Below are 25,436 nucleotides of genomic sequence, written 5' to 3'. Positions count from 1 at the left end.
TGCATTGTGTGTGTATTGGATTGAATTTCTCATTAGTACATTATTCTCAATAATGAGCACTTTTACAAAAGGCTGTTACAAAAATCAGGTCTTGAGTGATCATTTTCAAAATTTTAGGCATCTGAAGTTCAGATTCTGAACTATAATTTGGTCTTTTTTCAGTCTTATTTGCTAATTAAATTAAAGTAAATACATTATCATATATCATTCGGTGGAATCTGTATTGGCTTTGGTTGTCTGGTTATTTAATTTGATGACACCATAAAGTTTATTACTGTACATCAGCTTGCCAAATTATCTTTTTTTTCCATTATATCAGATATCATATGCTTGATATCAATTTATATTCATAATATATACATAACGCGCACTATGCCATGTTATTTCGATACAAAAATAAAGGAAGTTTAGCGAGGTACGTTTCAGTTCTGGTACGAACCGGTTATAAAGAACATACGATCTAGAACACCTCTGTAATTTCCTGATTTCAACACCAATGTCGAATTAACAACAGCAACGCCCGTACGACATAAATCATTGGTAATTTTATTAGAATGTTTATCTGCTTGTTTACAAAACAGTAGATCTAGGGAGAGTCTCAAGACTTTGTTCTGTATTCGATTCTGATTTTGATTTGCTTGTCCAAACAAGCGTTTTTAGTCAAAATGGGAGGATATAAGCTATATTCATTAGCTAATTAACAGCTTGTTATATCGTTTATTTATTACAAACATGAAATTGCATCGGCCATTCATATTACATTTCGTACAATTGAATGACTATTGAAGTGTCGCAAGTTTGTTGATGTTTCTAATTATAGCATTATCAAACATGTTTCTAATTATAGCATTCCGAACTTTTCCGTATGCAAATGAGTTAATTCCGAATGAATCCGATCGGCCCCGAGATCTATTACAAATGGCGGGGATTTCGAATCATGGCGATATTAAATTCAGTTGCAGCCGAGTGTTTCGGCGAAATAAGATTGAAATTGTATAGCAGTTCATCAGTAATGAGGATATATTTATGATTTAGGTGAAAATTATGAAAACTAAGATGTAAGGTAAAATATCATCGTTCAACGGTAATATAACTTTAAGTTATCCCTTAACCGACTGTACTTTTGCGGATGTGACGATAACCTATACGTGACGATTGTATTACTTTTTCAAAACATTACCTATATACTAAACATTAATTTTCATAAAATCGATGGAAAAAAAAACCAAAATGGGGAAGGATTGAAATTTTTCTATAAGTTTCAAAATTTAAAGTTAAAACAGACTATAAAAATCTTTATTTTATATACATTTTAGTTGAATTCAAAAGACTTTTAAAAAACTCGAAATTTTTCGACGTCGTGCTTTTTCCGTCCCAAAAAAACACTTGTTTTAAACCCCAGGTGCCCCAAAAAGATGTTGGGGGGGAAATCAAATTTCGGTTAGGAGAAAAAGGCAACGAGGGTGGGTTTTTTAAAAACATTTTTTTTTATCTTTTTTCAGTTTCAAAATTTCCCCCCTTTTTTCAAAGCGAAGTCTTTGAGATAATGAAATAGGATACGTGTAATATCTTTATTTCTGGTTTTAAAAAAAATTAAACTGATTCAAAACCTTGATAGTGACGAAGATGGTTATACATGTCAGTAACAAATATTGTACACGCTGCCATGATGGACAGGGTTTTCAATATGTTATTTATAACTACTAACTAATACTCACGCAAGGAATTATGGTCTTTGAAATGATAAGATAGAACGCAACCTCCGACAACAACCAGTCCGAAAGGACTCTTGGATAATCCTTGAACAGACTACCGAATAGAAATTAAGTAAAATATTATAATTTAATTAGTAATATATTGTTTGCTTTTTCTATAGTTATAAAGTCCGCTGTAAAAGGAACTGACACACAGTCAAATAAAAAATGTAACAGCATGGGGAATTAGCGACGACATTTATTACATCAATTGTGATCATTCTCTCATAGTGTCAACGGCATGTGGTCAGATAACACAAATTACGCACTTTTTATACAAGAAGGACAACAGCAACAACCATAAGCAGCAAAATAAATGGCAAAACACCAATTGCTATAGTTTGAATAAAATAACACCATGCAAATGCAATCGAAATATCTTTTAATATAATTTCAACGGTATTTTCTAAACGTATTGGAATACTGCATTTTAGGCTTGGATAATCGGTACTATTTAATCGTTACTTATAAAACATGAATCTATTAAAAATAATGCATACATTTATTTTGCCGAAATTTATAGGAAAATGAATTTATATGCGCAACTATTTTTTACCAATTATACACACTGGTAGCTACTACACATTTAAGTAATTAATCATTTTATGATAATGGCATTACATGTCCGCCAAAGAAATGTTTTTCACATTTGAAAGAAATCGCTTGTATGTGTTAAGAGAGTTAACATTTTATAATGTTTGGAATGCAGCACAAACAATTATACCTATTGAATTTTTGAAAACGTTCAGATTATAGGAAGTGTTGCCGGTAGAGTTTCCGTCCAGAAGACTGTCAGGCGTATCAGTTTAAAACTAGGACGAAAACAAGCGTGCAGAGCGGTTAAGAAACTAGTCTGTAAGCCGTTAACGCCGAACTAATAAGGCTATAAACGTTCATAAACAACCCAGTAAAACAGTTTTTATTTCATGTTACTGAGTTCGACATCATTTAACAACTATTGAAGTATTATAAAATGAAAAGAGAGGTATTGAAATGTGTTAAACGACAAAAAAAGTTTAAAAAGTTACTGCTTAATAAAACAAAATAACCGAAATCATAATAATTACTTGGTAAATCTTGTTAAAGCGTGTATCTAGTTTGTGCTTTTTCTATTTAAGATCCGTCTACGATTGAAAGCATCAAATTTGAGCACACCAGCCTTAATCAACGTACCGCCGTTAAAAACACTATACGAGTCATAGAAAATGAAACTTACACATTGGTATGTGAAGCAATCAGCAAACCGGAGCCATCCTATAAATGGGCAGGGTTGAAAAATTCAAATATGTCAACCGTCGTCATAGTTAACCCACAAACACGACAGAACTATTCAGAAACATGTTTTGCAACAAACGTCATGCACATTTCTGATACCGAACCAGAGACAGTAACCGTTAGCAGACGTTTGGGTGTGGAGATTCTTTGTAATATACTTTCAATATTTGAAATAGTATTGGGATCAGCATATTTTACACAAGACACAGGCACACAATTAAGCAATTTGATACGTAGCTACTTATCATCTCCGTTTACATTACGCCATTTAAGACTGAAGGTGTTTCGAACAAAATAAAATGATATGTAGATAAATAAAACTCCTAGTAAAGAAAGTATCGAGTAAATTATGTACAAGTGATTTCAACATGCTTAAATGAAAACATTGTTCTAGAAATTTTGAAAACCACTCTAAATAACCGAACATTTTGCAATTTTCATTGGAATCTATATCATATCTCGACATTGTTTATTTAATTTTTGTGTATGCTTTTTAGATCCACCTAAAGTTAATGCAATGCTTGAAAAACGAGTTAAAGAAGGGACGGCTGTACAGTTAACATGTCCAATAACTCCTGGAAATCCAGCTGCAACGAGTTTTAAGTGGACACGGGCATCGGATAATAAACGATGGTTTAACGGATCGTTTACGATTCATAAAGTTTCTCGAAACGATACAATGACTTATACATGCATGGCAAATAACACAATGGTTATGACAGGAAACATAAACAGAATTGGGTCATCAAGCAAGAGCACACTCCTAAAAGTATTGTGTAAGTAGATATAATCAACATTTATTTTGGTAAAGAGGAGAAAATAATAACAATTATCTTCAACATAAAACCATGCAACATTAAATTTGGGCACAATCGAAAACAATATCATTATACGCTAATTCTTAATTTTGAATTTCTTTTTTAAATAGTCCAAAGTCCAATTAATAATTTTCCTGAATTTGAAACTTCAAATGTACTTTTTATGTCTGTGGAAAGAGTTGTTGCTAATGTTGTTATAACTTGTATCCCAACCCATTTGCACTTTACTTATAAATACATTTGTGCAATAAAATATTATTACACTAAAGTGATCTTAAAGGCGTGTTGCGAAATGAACGTTTTAAAGTATAACTTCCGTAGGGGAAAATTGATTGTTTAGTACTGTACTGTGATTGAAACACTATAGTATATGAATTATAAATAATGGCATGTCAAATATATTTCATTTTGCTATGACATTGTGGCTCGTCCAGATAGAGTGCCTTCTAATAAAGTCCAATGATAAACACTTTATTTGATTCGTAACACTTGCTTTTCATCGAAATAAACTATAGTCGGATTGTTTTCTATTTTATTTCACTTGAACTCACTCACTGTGAACTATTGTGATACTTTCTTGATCATTTCTCATTTACAAGAATAATAATTTATTATAATTCACGCCCTACATCTTGCCTTTTTTATCTTTTAAAGACCCGCCGAGTATTGACAGCATCAAATTTGAGCATTCCGAACTTACCAATCGCATCTCAGTTGCCACAACTATTTACGTCATAGAAAATGAAACTTATACATTAATATGTGAAGCAAGCAGCAACCCAGAACCATCATATAAATGGACGGGAATGAAAAGTTCAACCATTTCAACTATCATGATAATAAACCCATACACACGGCGGAACTACACGGAAACATGTCATGCAACAAACGCAATGAATTTCACTAATCACATACAAGAAACAGTGAACGTCAACAGAAGTGTGACCGTGGAAATTCTGTGTAAAAAAGATTTGATAATGATTTTGAATAATAAATGTTTAATATCAAAATTATAAATACACTATTTAATTATTATATACCGTACAATAAAATAATAAGATAAACAACTTAAGTTAAATGTAATATTATATAAATCATTAACACGGATATTAAAATTAATATGCGGGTCTAAACGTTGCTCGTTTCCCAGTAACCGTGCATGTGTATTTTTGATATTTTTTAATATAATCTGTATTTCTTTTGTTTATTTAGATCCGCCGACGATACATTCAATGGTTGATAAACGAGTGATAGAGGGGTCAGGAATTGAAATGAAATGTCCCATTACACATGGTAATCCAATTCTTACCAGTTTTTCATGGACGAGAGAATTAGATAACAGGCGCTGGTTTAAAAACTTATTAACGATTTATAAAGTTTCCCGGAACGATAGTATGATATATACATGTATTGCAAATAACACAATGGTTATGACTGGAAACATAAAACGAATAGGAACAGCAAGCAAGGACATTCATATGACAGTATTGTGTATGTACATGTATCTTACTCTATTTAATGATAAAGACAAACAGTATAGGCAAACAACGAAGACTAAGTTAACCTATCTAATTTAAAACAATTATGACAACTGTTATCTCTCTCGACATAAACATTTGACACTTTGACTATAATTTTATTTCTCGATATAATGATTTCTTGATAAAACGGACAAATATTTTAAAGAATTTTAGGTATCAGGTATTTCAAAACAATCCTGTAATGAAATACGTCATTTTAGAAAAATCAAAGTTATTTATTGCTTTGCGGAAATAAAACAGCTATATATCTAAGATATTTGAATAAATAAAGTAAGATCTTTTTTTCAAAGACGCAAACACATAGAAATGTTAATACATAATACATGTTATACTATAATAATGGAACTCTGTTTTTTGTTTAAAAAAATGTATTCATTATAAATCTTATTACGATATCAATGACTTTCTTTTACCAACAGATCCTCCAGACAAGCCGACAATATGTCTTGTCTCCATATCAAAATCAGATGATGTAAATTTAACAGTCACGGACAAGTTAATTGTTTTTGAACATACTCCTTTTACTTTGTCATGTAAAGCCAATAGCTTACCTATGCCAAATTATTCATGGGATCCAATGGCGATGTCAAATGATTCAGTTATACAAATTCCTGGCTTAACAAGGAACGGCACAGATGAAATCACGTGTTTTGTCAGAAATATAATGATTTCAACTGAAGGGAATTCAATGACAGGAAACAACAATAGAACAATCTCGATAGAAAAACTATGTAACATTACATACTTATTGTTTTTATTTTCGACAAATTTCCTTGAAAATATTTATTGTGATTCTGATATGATTGATCATATAATATTTGTTTATAGTGAATGATAAGTCAAAGTCTAAATATACAGTCGTGTGCGATTTATTAAATAAGCTTTCATGATCTAAACTATCAAATAAATGAATAACGATTTTTACTAAGGAAGATTTTTAATTATTGCCATATATAACTAATCACATTCCATGTTTAAACGCTGCTCTCCAACATCAACGGTTCTTGAAAAACTCGATCTATTGGTTTAAAGTTATTGAAATGCATAGAAGTAAGTTTTGAAGTTTCCATTCAATTGCTGTGACCTAACGTTTGTTATGATTTAATTGACTCAGATATAAACACCCTTATTATCACATTTGTTAACATATTTGCTAGTTTTGACATTTTTATAGACATAATTGTATTATGATGTATTGTGCAGTAATCGCATTTTGTTCTTTCCCCAACCAACTGATCTACCTGTTTTTATACTTTAAGTCACTATATACAAAATAAATCGTTGCAACGATTTGAAATTACAACAGCATATACGTTGCAAATACTTTAATTAGATGTTTTTTGTCAGACAAGACCTGCATTAACCATCTTCTTACATACAAATGTATGATCTAGGGTGAAAATTTTATCTTTTGATGACATATTATTTAAAAACCACTCAAACTACAATGTGTGGGATAGCAGCTTTAATTTGGGTTTTATAGAAATTAACTTTAAATAAAAGTGAACAGCATGTAAACGGCCGTGAAAGTGGTAATATGTCGGTTTCATTTGTGTTCTGAATAAAATTTCAGTTTCTCCAGAAATTGGACATATGAATAGTATAACCTCGGAGGAAGGAACAAATGTCGACTTTGTATGTCCTGTTAAAGACGGAAATCCTCACCAGACACATATTAAGTGGACAAGAAACAGAGATGGGAAACAATGGCTCGGATCAAAATTTACGTTAGAAAACGTTTCAAGAACAGACAGTATGACATATACATGTATGGTCAACAACACCATGATAATGACAGGCGGTTTAACAAAATATGGGGAAAATAATAAAAGTATCAATCTAAACGTATTGTGTAAGTATAAACACAATTATCGGTTTGGATTACAGGTCTAACTGTGTCTATGTTTGTATCGTAGTTACCTAAATTTAATTATGTTCTGTTTACATACTAAAATTATCAGTGAGATATCTCAGACTTTTATCTGAATTTGAAATATTTTCTCCTGCTGATCAATAATACTTGTGTGAGCCTTAGCCATAAATATATACTATTTGTCGACAATGAAGGTTTTATAAATAAAATCCCAAAATACGTTTTCTTCCTTTTTACGGAGGGCATAAGTGCCAAGTGTGTGTTTTTTATTAACTCGAAATTCCGACTAAGTAACTCAAAATGTCGACTTACTAACTAGAAACTGACTCGAAATTTCGTGTGGGACATCTGAGGAAAGTACCGCGGAGTGGCCAAAATAGGGCATGCTCAGGCCTTTGTCAAATTTGTTGGACTGACTATATTTCTTGTAAAATCGGATGCTATAATATTATTCCCAACATGTATATAAAACAATAAGACATTTTTGTCACTTTTATCAACTTTTATTAAAGTCTAAGTAAATAAATGAATATAGAAAATGTGACAAACATCATTTAAAAATGTTACAAACACTTTATTCGTGTAAAGAAACTTGTCAGACTTACTGGCGGATACACGCCATAAAAAACGTAGTTAACACATAAATATTGCTAAATTGTCAATAGGGTTGGTTTTGGATTTGTTGTATTTCCACATGATGGTTGCATGTGCGCTTAAGACATAAGAAACATCCGGTTAACAAAGTGTGATCATTTATGCCAGCACTATTAAGTGTTGAGAATTGAGTACCACTCAAGTCGGTGCTAGGGGGCGTGAGGGATGCTGCACGTATTCATTATACCTCATGTACAGACTCAATCTAACCGAGTCTGCAATACTCTTGTAATTTTGTTGTGATTAATGCTTCCGAGGGATCACTTTGTTTCCAGATTTTTATACTTCACAACAGCAGGTGTCAAGTGCTGTGTGGCAGCTGTAAAAAGTTGCCCCGTACTTCACTTCAGTGTTGTTATATTGTCTGGTCCTTCGGGATCATTGATGCTAGCGCTATTAAGTGTTGAGAATTGAGTACCGCTCAAGCCGGTACTAGAGGGCGTGAGGGATTGCACGTATTCATTTTCCCTCATGTACAGACTCAATCAAACCGAGTCTGCAATTCTCTTGTAATTTTGGTGTGATTGATGCTTCCGAGAGATCACTTTGTTTCCAGATTTTTACACCCCTCTCCTCTACAAAAAAGCAAAGAAGAAAATGGGATCTGTTCCATGTGTGTGGACAATTTGACCCTATCAAATTGTTCTGTTAAATACATAGATGTTCTGTCAATGTGCAGCAGCAACACATGAAAGAAAGTATCATGAATTCAATCCTTGCTTTTACCAACAACCAATGTAAGTCGTGCAATGTAAGTCGAAATTTCGAGTTACTAACTCGAAATTTCGACCTTCTAACTCGAAATTTTAAGAAACTTATCTCAAAATTTCGAGTTATCAACTCGAAATTTCGAGTCACAAAAACGAAATTTCGAGTAAGTTAGCCAAATTTCGAGCTAGTAAATCGAAATTTCGAGATAAGTAACTCGAAATTTCGAGTAAATAAAAAAGATACACTTATGCTCTTCCGTACCTATTTGTATCAGTGTCAGTTTTAGAAGGCCGTCAAATAGTTTATAGCATAGTTTTTAAAATTAAAAATTAATCTGGATATTTCTACCGAAAACAGTTTAAGAAGATAGATTATTGACAAACGTAACAATGATAACGTTTTTTTTGTTTCTTATTAAAAATCAACGTTATCAATTCGTCTTTCTGTTACAGATAAAGTTGTTGTAATGAAATTTCTAGCAAATGATTATACAACGAATGACAGCGTGACATTAGCAGAGGATCAATTGATCAATCTTAAATGTGAAATCGAGGGTAATCCAGCACCTGAAGGAAGCATCTTCAGTTCAGAACAACTTCATGTAACAAAGTCTTTTAATGGGAGTTATTCAATATTTTCTGTAACATTTAAAGCAACATGTTTTCATACAGGAGTATACACATGTAGAGGTTCCAATTTTATCAAACAAGAAGAAATTTCTGAAAGAGATATAACATTATTCATAACATGTGAGTATTGAACGTTAAGTACTTTATTGAATAGTATTTGTGTTTAAACAGCACCATACCTAGAGCAATCTTTTTTTTTTATTGTGTGAGTTAAATTTCGACTCGCCTATATCCTTTACCACTCGCATGGCTGTCTTCCTTTTAGTAATCAAAGTTATAAAAATGTGAAAGATTAATAAAACACTAACTTTATCCAATAACACGTTTAAATATGCATCAAAGATATACATGCAATTTTCAGTATAGAACTAAATAAAAGCTTATTCTGTATTTGAACTATTGATTTTTATTGATTTGTATATATTTTTATCAGCGACAAAGTTGAAATAATTTTCTTTTCTTTTTAGCAATGCGTTATGAAAATGATATCAACTTATTTTTTATCAAGTTATTTAACAATAAACTGAACGATAAAATTACTCACGCGGCCTAAGGAAATGTCTGTAGAGTAGGGCAGTCTTTCCATATTAAGAAAGAATTGTATTTTACCTTTAACATTTTTAGATATCAATCGTTGGTCAATCTCCATTATAATACTGTTAAATAATCTATATTTGTAAGATGGATATTTTCAAACTATAACCAACAATTATTTTAGGTTCACCAAGACAAAATCCTACAATGCCATTACAAAGAAACATTAAAATATCAAAATATGAAACCATGAGTATAAACTTCACAGTGCTAGCATATCCTGAACCAACCAATATTTTATTGAACAAACATAACGGGAAATCATGGATACCTATGAATGACAGCGACAACTATAGTATTACCTATGAAGGTGTTGACATTCAATTCACAATTCTTCATGTTTCGCAAGAGGACTATGGAAAATACAAGCTTATTATCAAGAATGATTATGGAACGTATGAACACATTTTCTACATAGAGCATGCAGGTACGTTTTAACTCGAAGGTTAACGTGTATATCGATAGTTGGTGCTAGATGAAGGTGTAAATCGCATAAAATCATTCACATTGTATCAAAAACTAAGTGCCCATGTCTGAGAAATTAGTGTCATTGACTTCAAGTCGCTTGCTTCATACCATTATGGGTTCGTATACTGTTAAAGAAGATTCTATCCGGCTAGTTTATGAAATGTCAGCGGTTCTTCTAATATGCCCATTCGTGTCTAAAGCCTCTCTCCTTCAGTTTACGTAATGTCATTGTGTGAGCCTTACGGTATTAAAGCGATGTAAAACAAAAAAAAAATGAAACAAGAAACAACACAGCAAGACAATTATAATTACAAAATGTACATTTTCATATATATCTTATTCTTTACTTCCGTTTTTGTAAAGTCATTTGAAATATTTATTGTAAACATGTTCTTCTTTTATAATGATTATAGCAATGGAGTACTCTACTTCTGAACCTCAAAACCCAGCAAATAATTATGGACTCACCGTTGGACTCCCTGTGATAGTACTCATTACCATCTCCGTTACAGTTGTTAGCATAATTTTATACAGAAAACGGTAATTAACTTTTTATTCAATAATTATTGTTTTACAACAAGTTTTTATTTGATCTTTCTTTTTTAATTATATTGAAACAATTGACATATACTAGTATAGTTTTTCGTATAAGAACAATATTGCTTATCAAATATTTATGGGAAAGAGACATTGTCATCATGTACAAACCTTTTTCTCTATATTTCTTCCAGTCGTATAAAATTCTTACATAATAAGAGATCTAGCAACACAAGATTGATATCTAGTTTCGATTTCTCATTAATTTTAAAATGGCGAGTTTGTTTGTTTGATTGCGTTTTACGTCACACCGACAAAGTATAGGTCATATGGCGACGTTCCAGCTTTACTAGTGGAGGAGGAACTCAGGTGCCCTTCCGTGCATTATTTCAGGCACGAACTGGCACCTGAGTAGAACCATTGACATTCCGTAAGCTAGCTGGATAGCTTCCTCACATGAAAGAATCCAAAGTCCATGTCGGGATTCGAACCCACAGCGGTAAGGGGCAAGTGGTTTGAAGTCAACGACCTTAACCACTCGGCCACGGGCGCCCCCAAATGGCGAGTAGTTGTCTTGAGCACATTGACTAAGTAGCAAATAATAATACACAAATAATAGTTGTGTGACAAGTGTGTGGCAGTGTTTAAAGTGAAAATGCTATATATTTCTTGAGAAGAAACAAAATTGCATATACAAAATTCATAAAATAAATTTGAATCAGATAGCATATTTACGAAACATGTCAATGTGTCTTATTTAATTGAACAATAAGATAAACAAGAATAATTATTGACTGTTTGTTTAAATACGCTCGAAAATAAAACGCTGGTAAAATTATTTCGTGAAGGCATACAAGTTGAAATGTGTAGTCATCTTTGTAGCGTAACGTTCATCTATGCTATTTACTGTAATGCTATTTGAATCGAAATATATGCAATGAACAATAAAATAAACACTATAAATGTTAACAAAAGCAAACAAAAAATGTCAAATCTCTTGCGGTATGCTTTGAGATACATGTATTGTAAAAAAAAATACAAACAAAAAAACAACAAAAAATAAAAACAACAAAAAAAAAACCCGGCGAATTCCGCCTTTTAACACATAATCAAGTACTCACTTAATCCTTTTGAAGGGATTATATGTTTAAAACATTTCGTTTGATTTTTACAAACTTTTAAAATATGTCAGCTATGACAAAATATTGCACTCATTTGTTAAATATTTTACTTTTATCACAGGCAATTTTATTTATTAATTTGTTTGCATACTTTTAGCACGTGTCTAGTCTTAAGAGAAATATTTCATAAACAGCAAAATGAAAGAGAAATGGCTACAACAAACCTGTATCAAAATACTACAGGTAAAAATTGCTTGTTATAAATAATTATGAGAAAGATTTTGGAAAGAATGAAATTATGTGTTACTTCTACATTTTCAACTGATGACATTCACATTACAGACACAGTTAAAGTTTAATCCGTGTCTTATTTACACTTATTCTTATTTCTAAACGTCCAGTAAAGCCAAAATAATTATAAAATTTGTCCAGAAACATGGTAAGCATCATTTCACTGAATCATTTTCAGTAATCAAAATTGTTCACTTGTTAGGCGTATTTTTTAATATGGTACGTAACTCTTTTCACTATAAACGAATTCATATTGTTTGATTTATCAGACACTTGGCAAAGTATTATAAAACAGTCAGAAACTAGAGAGACATAAATGTCACGATGTTGAATCAATTTGCGACTCATGATCGATAATACGTACTATGATCTTTATAAAGCCCAATATTTCAATGATTATCCGTCTCATTACAAACTTAATCATGCGAATGATATAATATTCAAGAGTTCATTCACTAGAATTTATGAAATAGAATTTGTTTATTACATGTTACTTAAAAAAATGTTGCTTCTTTCCACTGGCAACCTTAATACAGTTTTTTTAATAAGACATAGTTCATTTATTTGCATAGGTGGCGAGAGAGAAAATGATGAGCATAAAAGAGAGTACGAAATGATTCAAAGGAATACACAGGAAAGGGACATACCTATTTATGAAAAATATAAATCTGGTAAGGACAAATACCTCAAAATTCTTTTTTTATGAATTATCGCACTACTCTTTTCATCATAGTTTGTTTTTGTGTCGCCTTGAAAAGGCGACATATAGGGGTTACTTTTGACGGCTTCGGCGTCGTTGTCGGCGTTTGCGTTGGTGTCCCCTTATGCTTGTCCGGAGCATAAGTCAGTTATTATAAGTCAGATTGACTTTTAACTTTGTATGCATGCTTCTTATAATGTCTCAAAGTGCACAAGAAACGGTACTCTGCACTTCTTAATTTTTGAGTTATTACCCTTTGTTAATTTTTATACTTTATTATTGTCCGGGCAATTTCTCCTAATGTATAAAAGCTATGGACTTAAAACTTCAAATGATGATAGATCTCATTAAGAAGAAGTGCAGTGCACAAGAACCGGTACTCTGCATTTCTTTTTTTTTTGAGTTATTGCTCTTTGTTAATTTTCATACTTTATTTTTGTCCAGGCCATTTCTCCTAAAGTATAAAATATATAGACTTGAGACTTCATATGATGATAGATCTCATTAAGAAAAAGTGCAGTGCACAAGAACCGGTACTCTGCATTTCTTTTTTTTTTTTTAGTTTTTGCCCTTGTTAATTTTCATATTTTATTGCCAGGCCATTTCTCTTAAAGTTTAAGAGCTTTCGACATGAAACTTCATAGGATGATAGGTCTCATTAAGAAGTAGTGCAGTGCACAAGTACCGGTACTTTGCATTTCTTTTTTTGAGTTATTGCCCTTTGTTAATTTTCATAACTTCATATGATGATAGATCTCATTAAGAAAAAGTGCTGTGCACAAGAACCGGTTCTCTCAATTTCTTATTTTGTGAGTTATTGCCCTTTGTTAATGTCCATACTTTATTTTCGTCCGGGCCATTTCTCCTAAGGTATAAAAGTTATGGTCTTTAAACTTCATAGGATGATAGATCTCATTAAGAAAAAGTGCAGTGTACAAGAACCGGTACTCCGCGCTTCTTTATTTTCTTCATTTTTGTCCTGACCATTTCTCCTAAACTATATTGTTCACAAGGCGATACATCTGACTCGCGGAGTTCTAATCAAATTGAAGTAACAGCTGCTATTAATCTAATATAATGGAGATGACATAAGCAGAAGGAAAGGTTATGAAACAAGTAAGACTTTTAGACCCCTTAGACTTCTCGACCACTTAGGCTATTAACATGACCTCTAGACCCCCTGACACAAGGACCTCTTTTTGGATAATTATATATTTAATGTTTTGTTAAATAACAGTAAGGATATATTAATTTCTTTAATTAATTAGATTGTAAATATTTTGTTAAGCTGGGACATAATTTATATGAAATAAGGTGCCAGACAAAAGTAAAGGAACTATATTTATAATAGTGCACAATTTGTGCATTTTGTGTTAATTCATATCTACATTTTTTTAAAGATTTGAAAAGATTTAATAGTTTATTTTTTCCGTGTGAAACACATGTATGTTATATTGGCAGTGACTATTTATGCATGTCTACTTATTTAATGTTATATATTGAGTTAATTTGTCTGTAGTTTCTTATATTGTAATTTTAAGATAAAAAATGAAATTAATTTTGAAAATTCCTTTTATTTTAATTGTTTACATCTCGTATTTCATATAGTATTATGCATTCCATAATTTAAACGTAGTATTGCCTAAAATACTTCAAGAGTAATATTTTCGTTAGCAAACGTAATTATGAACAAATCTTGATTTTCTTTAATGTCTTTAAGTCAAAATTTTTCCTATGACTTTCTTTTATTTATTTAACGTATACCAATACACGCACATGTATTTCATTAAAATGATTAAAAGACTAATGGTTGGGCCAATTTGACTAATTTAAGTGCCCATTTGACTTATTTTTAGGCCGATCTGAATTGGGGCCGATTTGACTTGTTTGTAAACATGGACAAAATGATAGTATTTGCTAACAAAAGTGTGAATCACAAATAACTAATAGAAATGTATTCACATTTTTCAAAATATCCAATGTAATTTCATATTACTGTAATTATATATAAAATTACATACATACTATGCTTTCTGTTTAAATGTTATGCGTGTGTTACTGTTGTTTACATATTAAATATTTTGTATTTTTCTTGAAATATTGCGAAATTAATAACAAAGAAAAAATAAGAGGGTTAATTTCAACTACATTTAAGGATAGTTCACTGTTGAAGCTGGCGTCTGCTGCCGTATGATATGTAGTTGTTTACAGTTTTGTCATGCGTAAATTGCATGGACCATAAATAAAAAAAAGTATTTCCTTCACGTACAGACTCAATCAAACCGAGTCTGCAATTCTCTTGTTATTTTATTGTGATTAATGCTTCCGAGGGATCACTTTGTTTCCAAATTTTTATACTTCACAACAGCAGGTGTCAAGTGCTGTGTGGCAGCTGTAAACAGTTGCCCCGTACTTCACTTTAGTGTTGAAATATTTTTCTGGTCCTTCGGAATCATTGATACTAGCACTATTAAGTGTTGCGAATTGAGTACCGTTCAAGTCGGTGCTAGGGGCGTTAGGGATGTTGCACGTATTCATCATCCTTCATGTACAGACTCATTCAAACCGAGTCTGCAATTCTCTTGTAATTTTGTTGTGATTAATGCTTCCGATGATCACTTTGTTAACTAGCATTAATATTGTGTCTAGTAACCGCCAAGTTATTGCATTAACAGACACAAGGAATTCATTTAAAACTTTTAAATTCCGTTTTGATATACTGAGAAGTGCTAGTTTTCAAATAGGGCAAAAAAGTGTAATAATGCAGACAGAGGAAAAACTGTCTGAGGCAATAAGCAGAATTGGACTGTTTTTGGTAGTTAAACAAGCTCATTTGTATTATGATCAATCCGGTACAAGTCATATTCTTTTGTATTTTAATGATTTGCTAAGTAGTGCGTATATATGCCATGTTATATACGAGGTAGATTTAGTTCAAACACATAAGTTATTGATTGGTCTAAGGAAGCATGTCGGAAAAGTACAAATTAATGTCAATTAGTGAAGTAAATTAAGTTCTTGTAGTGTATATACTTTAAAACATACCACAAGATTTTAGGCTCATAATTAAGAAATCATGTAAGTGATAATAATGTTGTTTTAAGTCTAAGTGGTAAATGCGTTGCAAGAGATCAAATTTTAAAGGTCAAGGTCGCCATGGCTCTTTATCAATAAAGACTCATTTTATATGCCCGAAAAAACCTCGGGCATATTATGTTATACCCCTTGCGTCCGCCCGTCCGTCCGCTCTAACGGGACCGTAATGATGTAGCTAGAGGAACAATAGGTAACTGTTCTTTCTCTTTAATGTTATTTATTTTCCCTTAATTTTTATGGGCTATTTCTTTTTTTGTGGCCTAAAAAGAATAATGGATGAACAATAGAGTACCATTAAATTTCTGTCCCCTTAAAAAGTCCTCCCTCCTTAGCATTTGTTTCCGGAGCAAACTTTTAAACCCTTTTTTCCCACAAAATTCAAACTTAATAGGATATTTTTCCATTTAAGTAAAAATTATCGGTTTTATTATCGATTTTGGGGGCACAGGGTCAAAGGTCACGGTCACTATAACCTTAAAACTGAAAACAGTTTCCTGAGCATAACTAAAGTTCCATTTGGCCCACAGTATTCAATCTTCATAGGATGATTGTCCATATTGGGTAAAACACCGCTATCGATTTTGGGGTCACAAGGTCAAAGGTCAAAGTCACTATTACCTTAAAACCGAAAACAGTTTCCGGAGCATAACTTAAGTTCCATTTGGCCAACAGTATGATGATTGTCTATATTAGGTCAATGACTCCCATTGATTTTAGGGTCACAATGTCAAAGGTCAAGGCCACTTTGCCTTAAAAAATGAAAACAGTTTCCGAAACATAACTTAAGTTCATTTTGGCCCACAGTGTTCAAACTTCATATGATTGTCCATATTAAGTAGAAGACTCCTATTGATTTTGGAATCTTAACGTCAAAGGTCAAGTTCACTGTTACCTTAAAACTGAAAACAGTTTATGCTCAACTCAAGTATTAATCAACCTACAGCTATAAAATTTTATAGGATGGTTTACCAAGTCCAGTTCATGATCCCTATTAGAATTATGGTCATAAGGTTAAAGGTCAAGGTCACAATGACCTTTACACTGAAAATTGTGGTTTCTTGAGCATAACTTAAGTTCCATTTGGCTAACAGTGTTCAAACTTCATGGTGCCTATATTGAAAAAAAGATCAATATCTTTATTAGGGGTCACAAGGTCAATATCAAATGATCTTAATATTGTCAACAGTTTTACAACTGTCAACATTTATAAGGTGATCACTTATATTGAGTACATTACCTATGTCCTAAAAATTTGCTTATATTATATCATACCCCTAGCGTCTTTCCGTCCGTCAGTCGTAGCATTTTTACTTACAAGATAACAACTTGATTGTGGTGCTTTGAAAACAGCAACTGTATACATTTAGTGGTTCTTCAGCTATAAAGAAGGATTGCTTTTTGAAGGAGGTAATACTTTATTTAATTCACATGTCCTATTACAAATGCTTCATCCTTACAAAAAAAAAAAAAAAACACATTCGGGCATATAATGCTCCGCCTAGCGTTATCTATGAACTCATTGCACTGTGTCAGTAAATGCAAAAGTGAGCATAAGTGCCATTTGAATAACTAGTTACACAGTTAGCATGTCTGTGTGCCGATTTCAACAACGTTCCGGTCATATCTCACATATCTCGGAAGTTCGAAACTGTACCAATTAGAAAAGATGGAGAAAAATAAAGAACGCGTCGGATCAGTAATCTAGGGACAGTTGTCTGCATGGGTTCAAACCACGTCAGAAGCAAGCCATTATTTCCATGTGCGAGAAACTTTACGCTAATGTTCAGTACTGGTTGGTCCCAGGAATGGATTTCAAGAGTGTGTCTTTATCGAACTAAAATGAATTCTGTATAAACCATCCGTTGAATTTCGAATCCTCTGATATCCTATTAAATTATTAGTTACCACCCGGACGAACTGCAGAAATTTACAAAGGTAACCATCTTTCTACATTAAACCATGGAATAGCTGTCAAATGATTGTGATCGTGAAAATTTCACAACACAAGAAATTGTGTAGTGTGGTATTCCTTTGGCAGACATTTAGCAAAATCAGTACTGTAGTAATGCACCATGATTCAATATATTAATATATATTTTTCATCATTTTTTTTCAAAGAATATACACATCTTTTATAGATTTCTTCGAGTATTTTAGACAAGATTAAACTCCTCAGTAAAAATCAGTAACACTATTTTATTTCAGAAATCGAAAAAGTCGATGACTCTGAACAAGCTTACGAGAAACTAGCGGACGAATTCAAAGTTACAAATAAGTACAGTGTGCTTCATGCAATTGACAAGAGAACAGATGGTATTGAACTTGATGAGGATGTTTCAAACTGCGAAAAGAAAGACACCGCCATATATATCAATATGAAAATATAAAAAGCCAAGCCGTCCGTCAAAACACACAGGAAAATCACTATTCATCACTTTTCTTATTTTGATGTTTAACGTTTACACATTTTCGATTACTTCTCGGTGGTCGATGCACCTAACATGTAGCTAAGTCAATTATCAATGACTCGACTGGCGGCTTACTACTAATCAGATATGATTTCAGAGACAATTGACCGTAAATCAATAAATTAAATCTTGAAAAGGTTATATGACAGTAGAAATATGGACTATGATTCTAATCTGTAATGAGAATTAAAAAAAAAAATGTTATAATATCTAATATGAATTTGCCAAGAGCATATAAAATGGTTCATAGAACATTACCTATTTTGTACGTTAAATATGTGAAGTAGTATGGCATTTTTGCACTTCCAGAAAAGTAACGGCAATTAAAAGTCTTAAAGTGCAAGGTCCTATGGGCGTGAGAGATGTTGCACTTTTCATTATCTCTCACGAATAGACACAATCACACCGTGTCTGCAACTTTCATATTATATTATATGTTACAGTTTCTGTGGTATCGAGGAATCACCCTTTTCCCTGATTTTGATAATTTTCGTATTGTTCTACGGGAAAATGAAAAGATAAATTATGAGAATTTACATCGATTGTCAATTACACCATGTTTCTCTCTGTAGATTTAATACAATGCTTGATAGGCGATTTTATATTTGTACTTAATGCGACCTTTTATCGTATTGTGACAACGTAGTGATTTGATGTACTACAACGATACGTGAAGCTCATCACAAATTTTATATAGAAAAATAATATATTGATAAACATGTTTATAGGATTAAAAACAGTTAATACTTTTCAATAAGAACTATATGCTGTGGTAAACCCCCCGCCGAATGTGTTTGCTTGTTGGTGAAATGTAATTGTTGAAGAGCAGATAAGTTAAGACTAGTACCTGTTTAAAGATATGTCCGGAGAAAAAAATATTGGATATTATATGAACAATTGGCCTACAATTTCCATTTGTGTCACTGCACCTCTAAAAAGTATCATATTTTTGATTATGTTTATTTTCATTTTCGAGTGTATCTTGCATAGTTTTGAATTACTGACTCGTATTATATAGACAATATAATTTTAAAATTGAAATTGGCTGCATTTCTCCTTTCTCCAAATGCAGGCATTTTGCCGTGCTCCCTGGCCGCATCAATTTTTTCTCTTTTTTTTTTTTTTTGGTTGTTTTGATTTTATTTCTTAACTGATCGTTTAACGTTTGTTAGAGGTCCTCTACTCGGGACAGAGGGTATGGGACGCACAGCACCTCTGTAAGTTTATATCCTTATTTAAAAAGGTCATGTTGAAGGATACCATGTTCTAAAAATACACTATTTTCTTTTCCCGATTTTATGTTATTTTTTATTGTCAGTTGAATATGAACATGTCACATTTAAATTTATGCTATGTTTTCTTGTTTTACGTGTATGTCTTAACAATGTACAGTTACACACTTTGCATAATAAATAACCCCACTTGATTCTTTCTTGAAACTTATAAATGTTGAATTTGTTATTCTTTTTTGTCCTTGAAATTATAATAAACAGATTTAGCATATTAATATATAATTGATTTGTTCCTGAAAGTGGTAAAAGTGTTTTTTTTTTTAAATAATTCTTATCTTTGTAATAGATTTAGCATATTAATATATCTTAAGTTATCAATTATTAAGCATTGCTCTTTAAAATCAGTATGTTGCACTTTTTAATAAAAACATATCAAAGAAGTCTTTGCACGTGTATAAGTGCATGGGAAAAGTGGCTATTAAGATATTTATATTTTGCACTTCGGTCTTGTTCATAATAGTACTGTGAGTTTTTGCAGTCATTGCAGTTTTGAAGCGCGAATAAAATTAATAAAATAAAATATATTCTTCTCTAACTTATGACATTTTGGTAGAAAAAAAACAACATTGCAAACTGACAAAATGAACAAAAAATGTAAGTTCTTAAAGTATGACACATGTATGAAACAAATTTGTGTTACACTTTTCATTTTGTAAATTGAGTTGTTATACAGCAAAACAATATCGTAAAGCTTTAATTAAAAAATAAATTAGTAAATAAAGTTGAACGCATGATATAACGACTATACACTCATAGATGTGTTAAGCTATATTCTGATATGTTATATTGTAAGTTAAGTTGTATGAATACATGCACACCATAACAATCTATTGGTATTTTTGGACTAAACTTTTTATATAAAATATTTATCTATAGATATGCAATATCATGTAAGAAATCATTTTTTTAAAGATATTCAAGGTTGATTACACATTCAAAAGTAGATTAAGCTGCATAGTTTAATTTAGCTAGCCTTAGTGGCATTATATTTGCTATGGTTGTAAGATACACCTCTAGAAAAATAGTTTGCCTAGCTTTGCAGGTCGTACAATTTCAATTATATATTTTTTTAATGTATCTGTAATAAATGAAATCAGCATCTTCTGACAGACGAGGAGACAAATATATGCGAATAAATTGGGAAAATCTTTGCTTATTAAGCTTTTCTTGATTCCAATTTTCGGTCATATCCAGGTTAATTCCTGTGTAAAAAATTAAGGGTACACTTTCGGACAAAGTCTGACAAGATGACTTAAAAGTCATTTGCATACCATATTCTTCTAAGCTTAGTGACTAGCAATTTAGATTGCTTACCTTTATATAAATCGGCTTGAATAGTCTCATAGTATCTCAATATGTAATAATTTGAAATATTTGCATAATTATTTAAGAAATAAAATATTAACTATTATGATTTCAAATCTGCATATAATACACTCTAATGCTTTAAATATGATCGTGCCGTACTCTATCAGGCAAGTCAAAAATGACATTTATTCCTGTATTTGAATATACATCCATAATTAATGCTTGTACGTCATCCTTTGGCTCAATTTTGTCAGTGTGACTTACAAATTGACAAACAATATAAAATAATTAATTATACAAGCTTTAAAACCATATGCAATTTATGTTCTTATGACAGCATTATATTCGTTATTGGTCGATTACTTTCAACACAAAGTATATCTCCGGGAATTCATTTTTACCTCGCCTTAATGTTTTTCTTCATATCTATAATCAGTGTGGTCATCTGATATTTTCTGATGACTTATGTGTGGAGTGGATACATTTTCCTTTTATTCTGAGCATTGTTATAGATTAAATTATCGCTAAAACAAACGATCATATTAAGATAAGTTCAAAAATGAAATAATCAGTCAGTGCATCGTAAATTTAAAGACCACTATAAAATCATGTCTCTTTCTGGAGATAATAAAGCAAAGTTTGTGTTTGTTTTTTGTTTGCATGAATAAAAAATGTAACGCAAACGCGTTTTGTTGATATATAAAACTTTTAACATATATGCAGTCAAATAAAACCTGTTTTGTAATGAAAAGTTGAATTTATTATCTCTATTACAATGATGCATTTGAACATTTGAACGGACTGAAATATTACGTATATACAATGAAGCAAATCAGGTAGACATGTAAGGGAAACGCGTGCATTTGTTCATGTATTGAAACAAAAATGAAAACGGAAAGTTAGGCAAGAAATTAAACAACCCATTAAAACAATATTCTTTTATACTGAAGCCACACTACCTTCCACTATAAGGGGGGGGGGGGGGGTTTAACGACTGTCTGAACTTTTTTAACTGCTTGGAAACTGAAAACCAATAAGTTGGATGATATTATTTATTAAAATGAGCAAAGAACTCATCGGGCTAAGCATATCTGTACCACGTAGACATGCTAGTATATAATCACGTATTGTTTTGTGAGTAAGATTCTTTAAAAAGCGTACCACGCTGAATTCTCAGAATCAACTACATTATAAAATATATGCATGCAAGCAAAAAGATTTTGTCATGGTTAAAAGAGGAAGAAAGAATAAAAAAAGATAAATATGCTATTAATGTGCTTTGATAATTTTTTAGCTCTTTTATTTGTTATTTTCTAAGGCCACACATGTTACATTAATATCTCAATATATCACACAAAGTACAACATATTTTTTGTTTGTTTCTTGCATGTTTTCGATAAAACACTGTTACAAATACTCGTATGTAATTCTAACTGAAAATGATTCATATATTTTTAACCCTTGTGCAGTAAAAAATTGAAACACAATTTTATACATGTTTGGAGCATACTGGTAATCGTGAAGTAAAGTTGGAAATGACCTTTTCAGTGAAGAAAAATCGAATTAATAAAATCATATTATAGTTCTTTTCACTGAAACATTTAACTTAAAACCAATGTGACTGATTAGCTCAGTTAACCGACTCTATTTCACTTAATGATGTGAGTTGGAATTCCGTAAAAGACATTGAACTATTTCATGTGAAAAAGCTTTCCATCTAGAAAAACCTAAAATGTCAGTGGTACAACCCAGGTGTACGCTCCTGTCCGAACGAAAGAAAAAGGAAGCTGGGGTTTTCCTTTACCAGTTAAGCTGGAATGTTATGGAATGAACTGAAAAGTGTTTGTATGAATTCGAACGCAACAAAACAATCATATATATCTACTCCTGCAACATTACAGCGATGTTTGAATTTCAATATTATACCAAGCAGACGATTATAGGGAGAACAAACTGTTTATGCCATGACTTGTCTTAGGTCTATAGACTTGTCTTTAATGCAATGTGGTTAAAGCGAGTATTTTAACCTTCTACTTTCATACACTACCATATCTTCGTGTGCCTGGAGAAAAAAGAGTACTCAGACTGTTAACATAAAAGCTAGGTTTACACTACAACCTCCTTATTCAACATTAGGATCTCTAACTTCAACATCTATTAAAGGAATAATAAAATTATTCATACGATATGATTATTCGAGTTGTATTGGTTTTTTTTTCGAACAGTTATCGGACAAAAACAAAATTAATATTATTATATTAAATATTATGCCATTTAGTAAACGATTCACATAAAAGTTCGCCTTAACACCTACAATTCCTAGAATGATCTGCTTAAATTTATACTTGTCAACGTACATACTCGTTAGTCTTTTGATTTCTTTGGTAATTATGAAACAGTTAATCATAAATTATCAAGAATACTTATATTCATACTTTAAAAATGTTTTTTACAAATAAATTAAGTAAATTCACATATGTTCTTACCTTTAATTATAGTTTGACAATAATTGATATTTAAATGTATATCATCATACATTTTACGTATTTCAGTTAAAACATAAAACAAATTAGTTAGTTTATTATCAAGCAAATGTATTTAGAAAATAATATCATTATAAGTATTTCATAATGAAAAACCAAAACGTGCAATATGCATGCCTTAAATTATAATTGAAATTACGGGCTTGTTTATAGTTCATGTTAATTTTTACGAATAAAAGATGTACACTACAGTACGTGTTTATATACAATCGTAGTAAGTATACGATACTATTTTTAGGGGAGTAACTCTGTCATAATCTACTTCGTAAAAAATTTTTTAAACTGCAAAATGGTAAGGTATTTGTTAGTCTTATTTGTTTAATCTTAATTAATAATATTTCAAATCGAGTAACATTGTTATTTTGATTTTGTAATTATCTTGTAGTAATGAACTTAACATGATATTTTTTTAAATTTCAAATATAGATCTAAGTACTTTGATTTATGAAGTCTTAAAATGGTCCATTTAATTAGTACTTGTACATGTTTTGATATTTAAAAAAAACGTGTTTGCTCTTATTAAACAACTTAACAATTTTTTTGTCTTAAATATGTTGTACTGTTGCATACAACTATTCAATATAACTTACATAAAACGAGTGTGTTTTATATACGACACTATTCCATAAAACATGGTTAACGATTCATATATAAAATTCAACAATTAGATAGCTCATACTTATAAAAACTATTTTGAGAAATCCCTGCGGTATTATGTGGAAATTGATTTACAATATTTCCTTCTAAATTTAAGGTACAGGAATCATTTCATAAATTTATAAGGTGAACAATAGTTATGTCAAAATTATCATGATAATAAAAATACGTACGAGTTTTGTACCTTTCAGTCTTATATCAGATTGTGTACCATATCTGTGTATAATAAATACCTTTATGTTTTCTGCTTTAATGTTAATTTACTAGTTAAACAAGTTCGTGGAGATAATTATAAGGGTTTTAATCCAATGAAATGGATTTGAAAGTTTGAATAACCTTGGAAAAAGGTTTACAATTTATTTGCTGATCATGTTTTGTGCTTTTCATTGCAGTTTTAATTGAAGGTTAGACAGAATCAAAGTGATTTTTGTGATTTAAAGTTCCATAAATGTTTATATCAATGGAACCTATTTAATGCGTATTGTGACTATGTTATGTCAGCTAGATTGATGTAAGTATTAAATGTCATTCCCTTAAGCTCAGTTTGTTATGCTTTGTAATAAAAGGGAAATCATGTCTTCCAAAATGTTTTGGAGACCTATTGTTTTTGCCTTCGCCGTCTGTCTGTCCGTCCGTCCCTCCGTTCGGGCAAACATCCAATGGTCTTTGAGCTTTGTTTTGTCCGTAATCTTAGTTAAAAGAAGGAAATCCCATACAGCAAAAATTTTATGGTTTTTTAAATGTAATAATGTCAATGGGTCCTTATGTTGACCAGTCTGCCTCCAGTCAATGAAAAGTCCCATCCCCAACATCACCTTGTCCCCCTCCTCCGCCGTCAATCTTTCTGTCCGCATTCAGCTTATCCGGCATATCATCAACACGTTTCGCTCCGCTGCACAAAATGGCCACTATAGCTTTAAATAGAAATATTTTGCCCGGCTTCACAGGTTAAACTGGTGGTGTGATTTCAATAAAACTTCACAGGAGTAATCAGTACCAAGCCTTGTTGTGCATATCGCCCGCATGTTCCGCTTGTCTGTACAAGATGGCCACCAAAGCTTTAAATAGAAAAAAATCTTATCCGGCTCTCAAAGCCTAAACTACTG

The 25,436-nt window shown here is 31.5% G+C and overlaps 1 protein-coding gene across 1 annotated transcript; it reads left to right on the top strand.

The window, feature by feature from the left end:
* The first annotated feature begins 2,884 nt into the window (after positions 1 to 2,884).
* Positions 2,885 to 18,449, top strand: LOC132732498 (hemicentin-1-like). Its single transcript, XM_060718932.1, has 12 exons — positions 2,885 to 3,178; positions 3,527 to 3,805; positions 4,502 to 4,807; positions 5,060 to 5,338; positions 5,808 to 6,119; positions 6,962 to 7,240; positions 9,079 to 9,375; positions 9,974 to 10,276; positions 10,731 to 10,857; positions 12,133 to 12,218; positions 12,839 to 12,937; positions 18,268 to 18,449. The coding sequence occupies exons 1-12, from the start codon at positions 3,040 to 3,042 to the stop codon at positions 18,447 to 18,449; spliced, it is 2,688 nt and encodes an 895-aa protein (XP_060574915.1). The 5' UTR covers positions 2,885 to 3,039.
* The last annotated feature ends 6,987 nt before the right edge of the window (positions 18,450 to 25,436 follow it).

This window comes from Ruditapes philippinarum, unplaced genomic scaffold, assembly GCF_026571515.1.
Source record: "Ruditapes philippinarum isolate M1 unplaced genomic scaffold, ASM2657151v2 ctg7556_1_1_1_1, whole genome shotgun sequence".
Taxonomy (NCBI): Eukaryota; Metazoa; Mollusca; class Bivalvia; order Venerida; family Veneridae; genus Ruditapes; species Ruditapes philippinarum.
The sequence above is the reverse complement of the archived record's forward strand: the minus strand, read 5'-3'. Positions and strand labels throughout refer to the sequence as shown.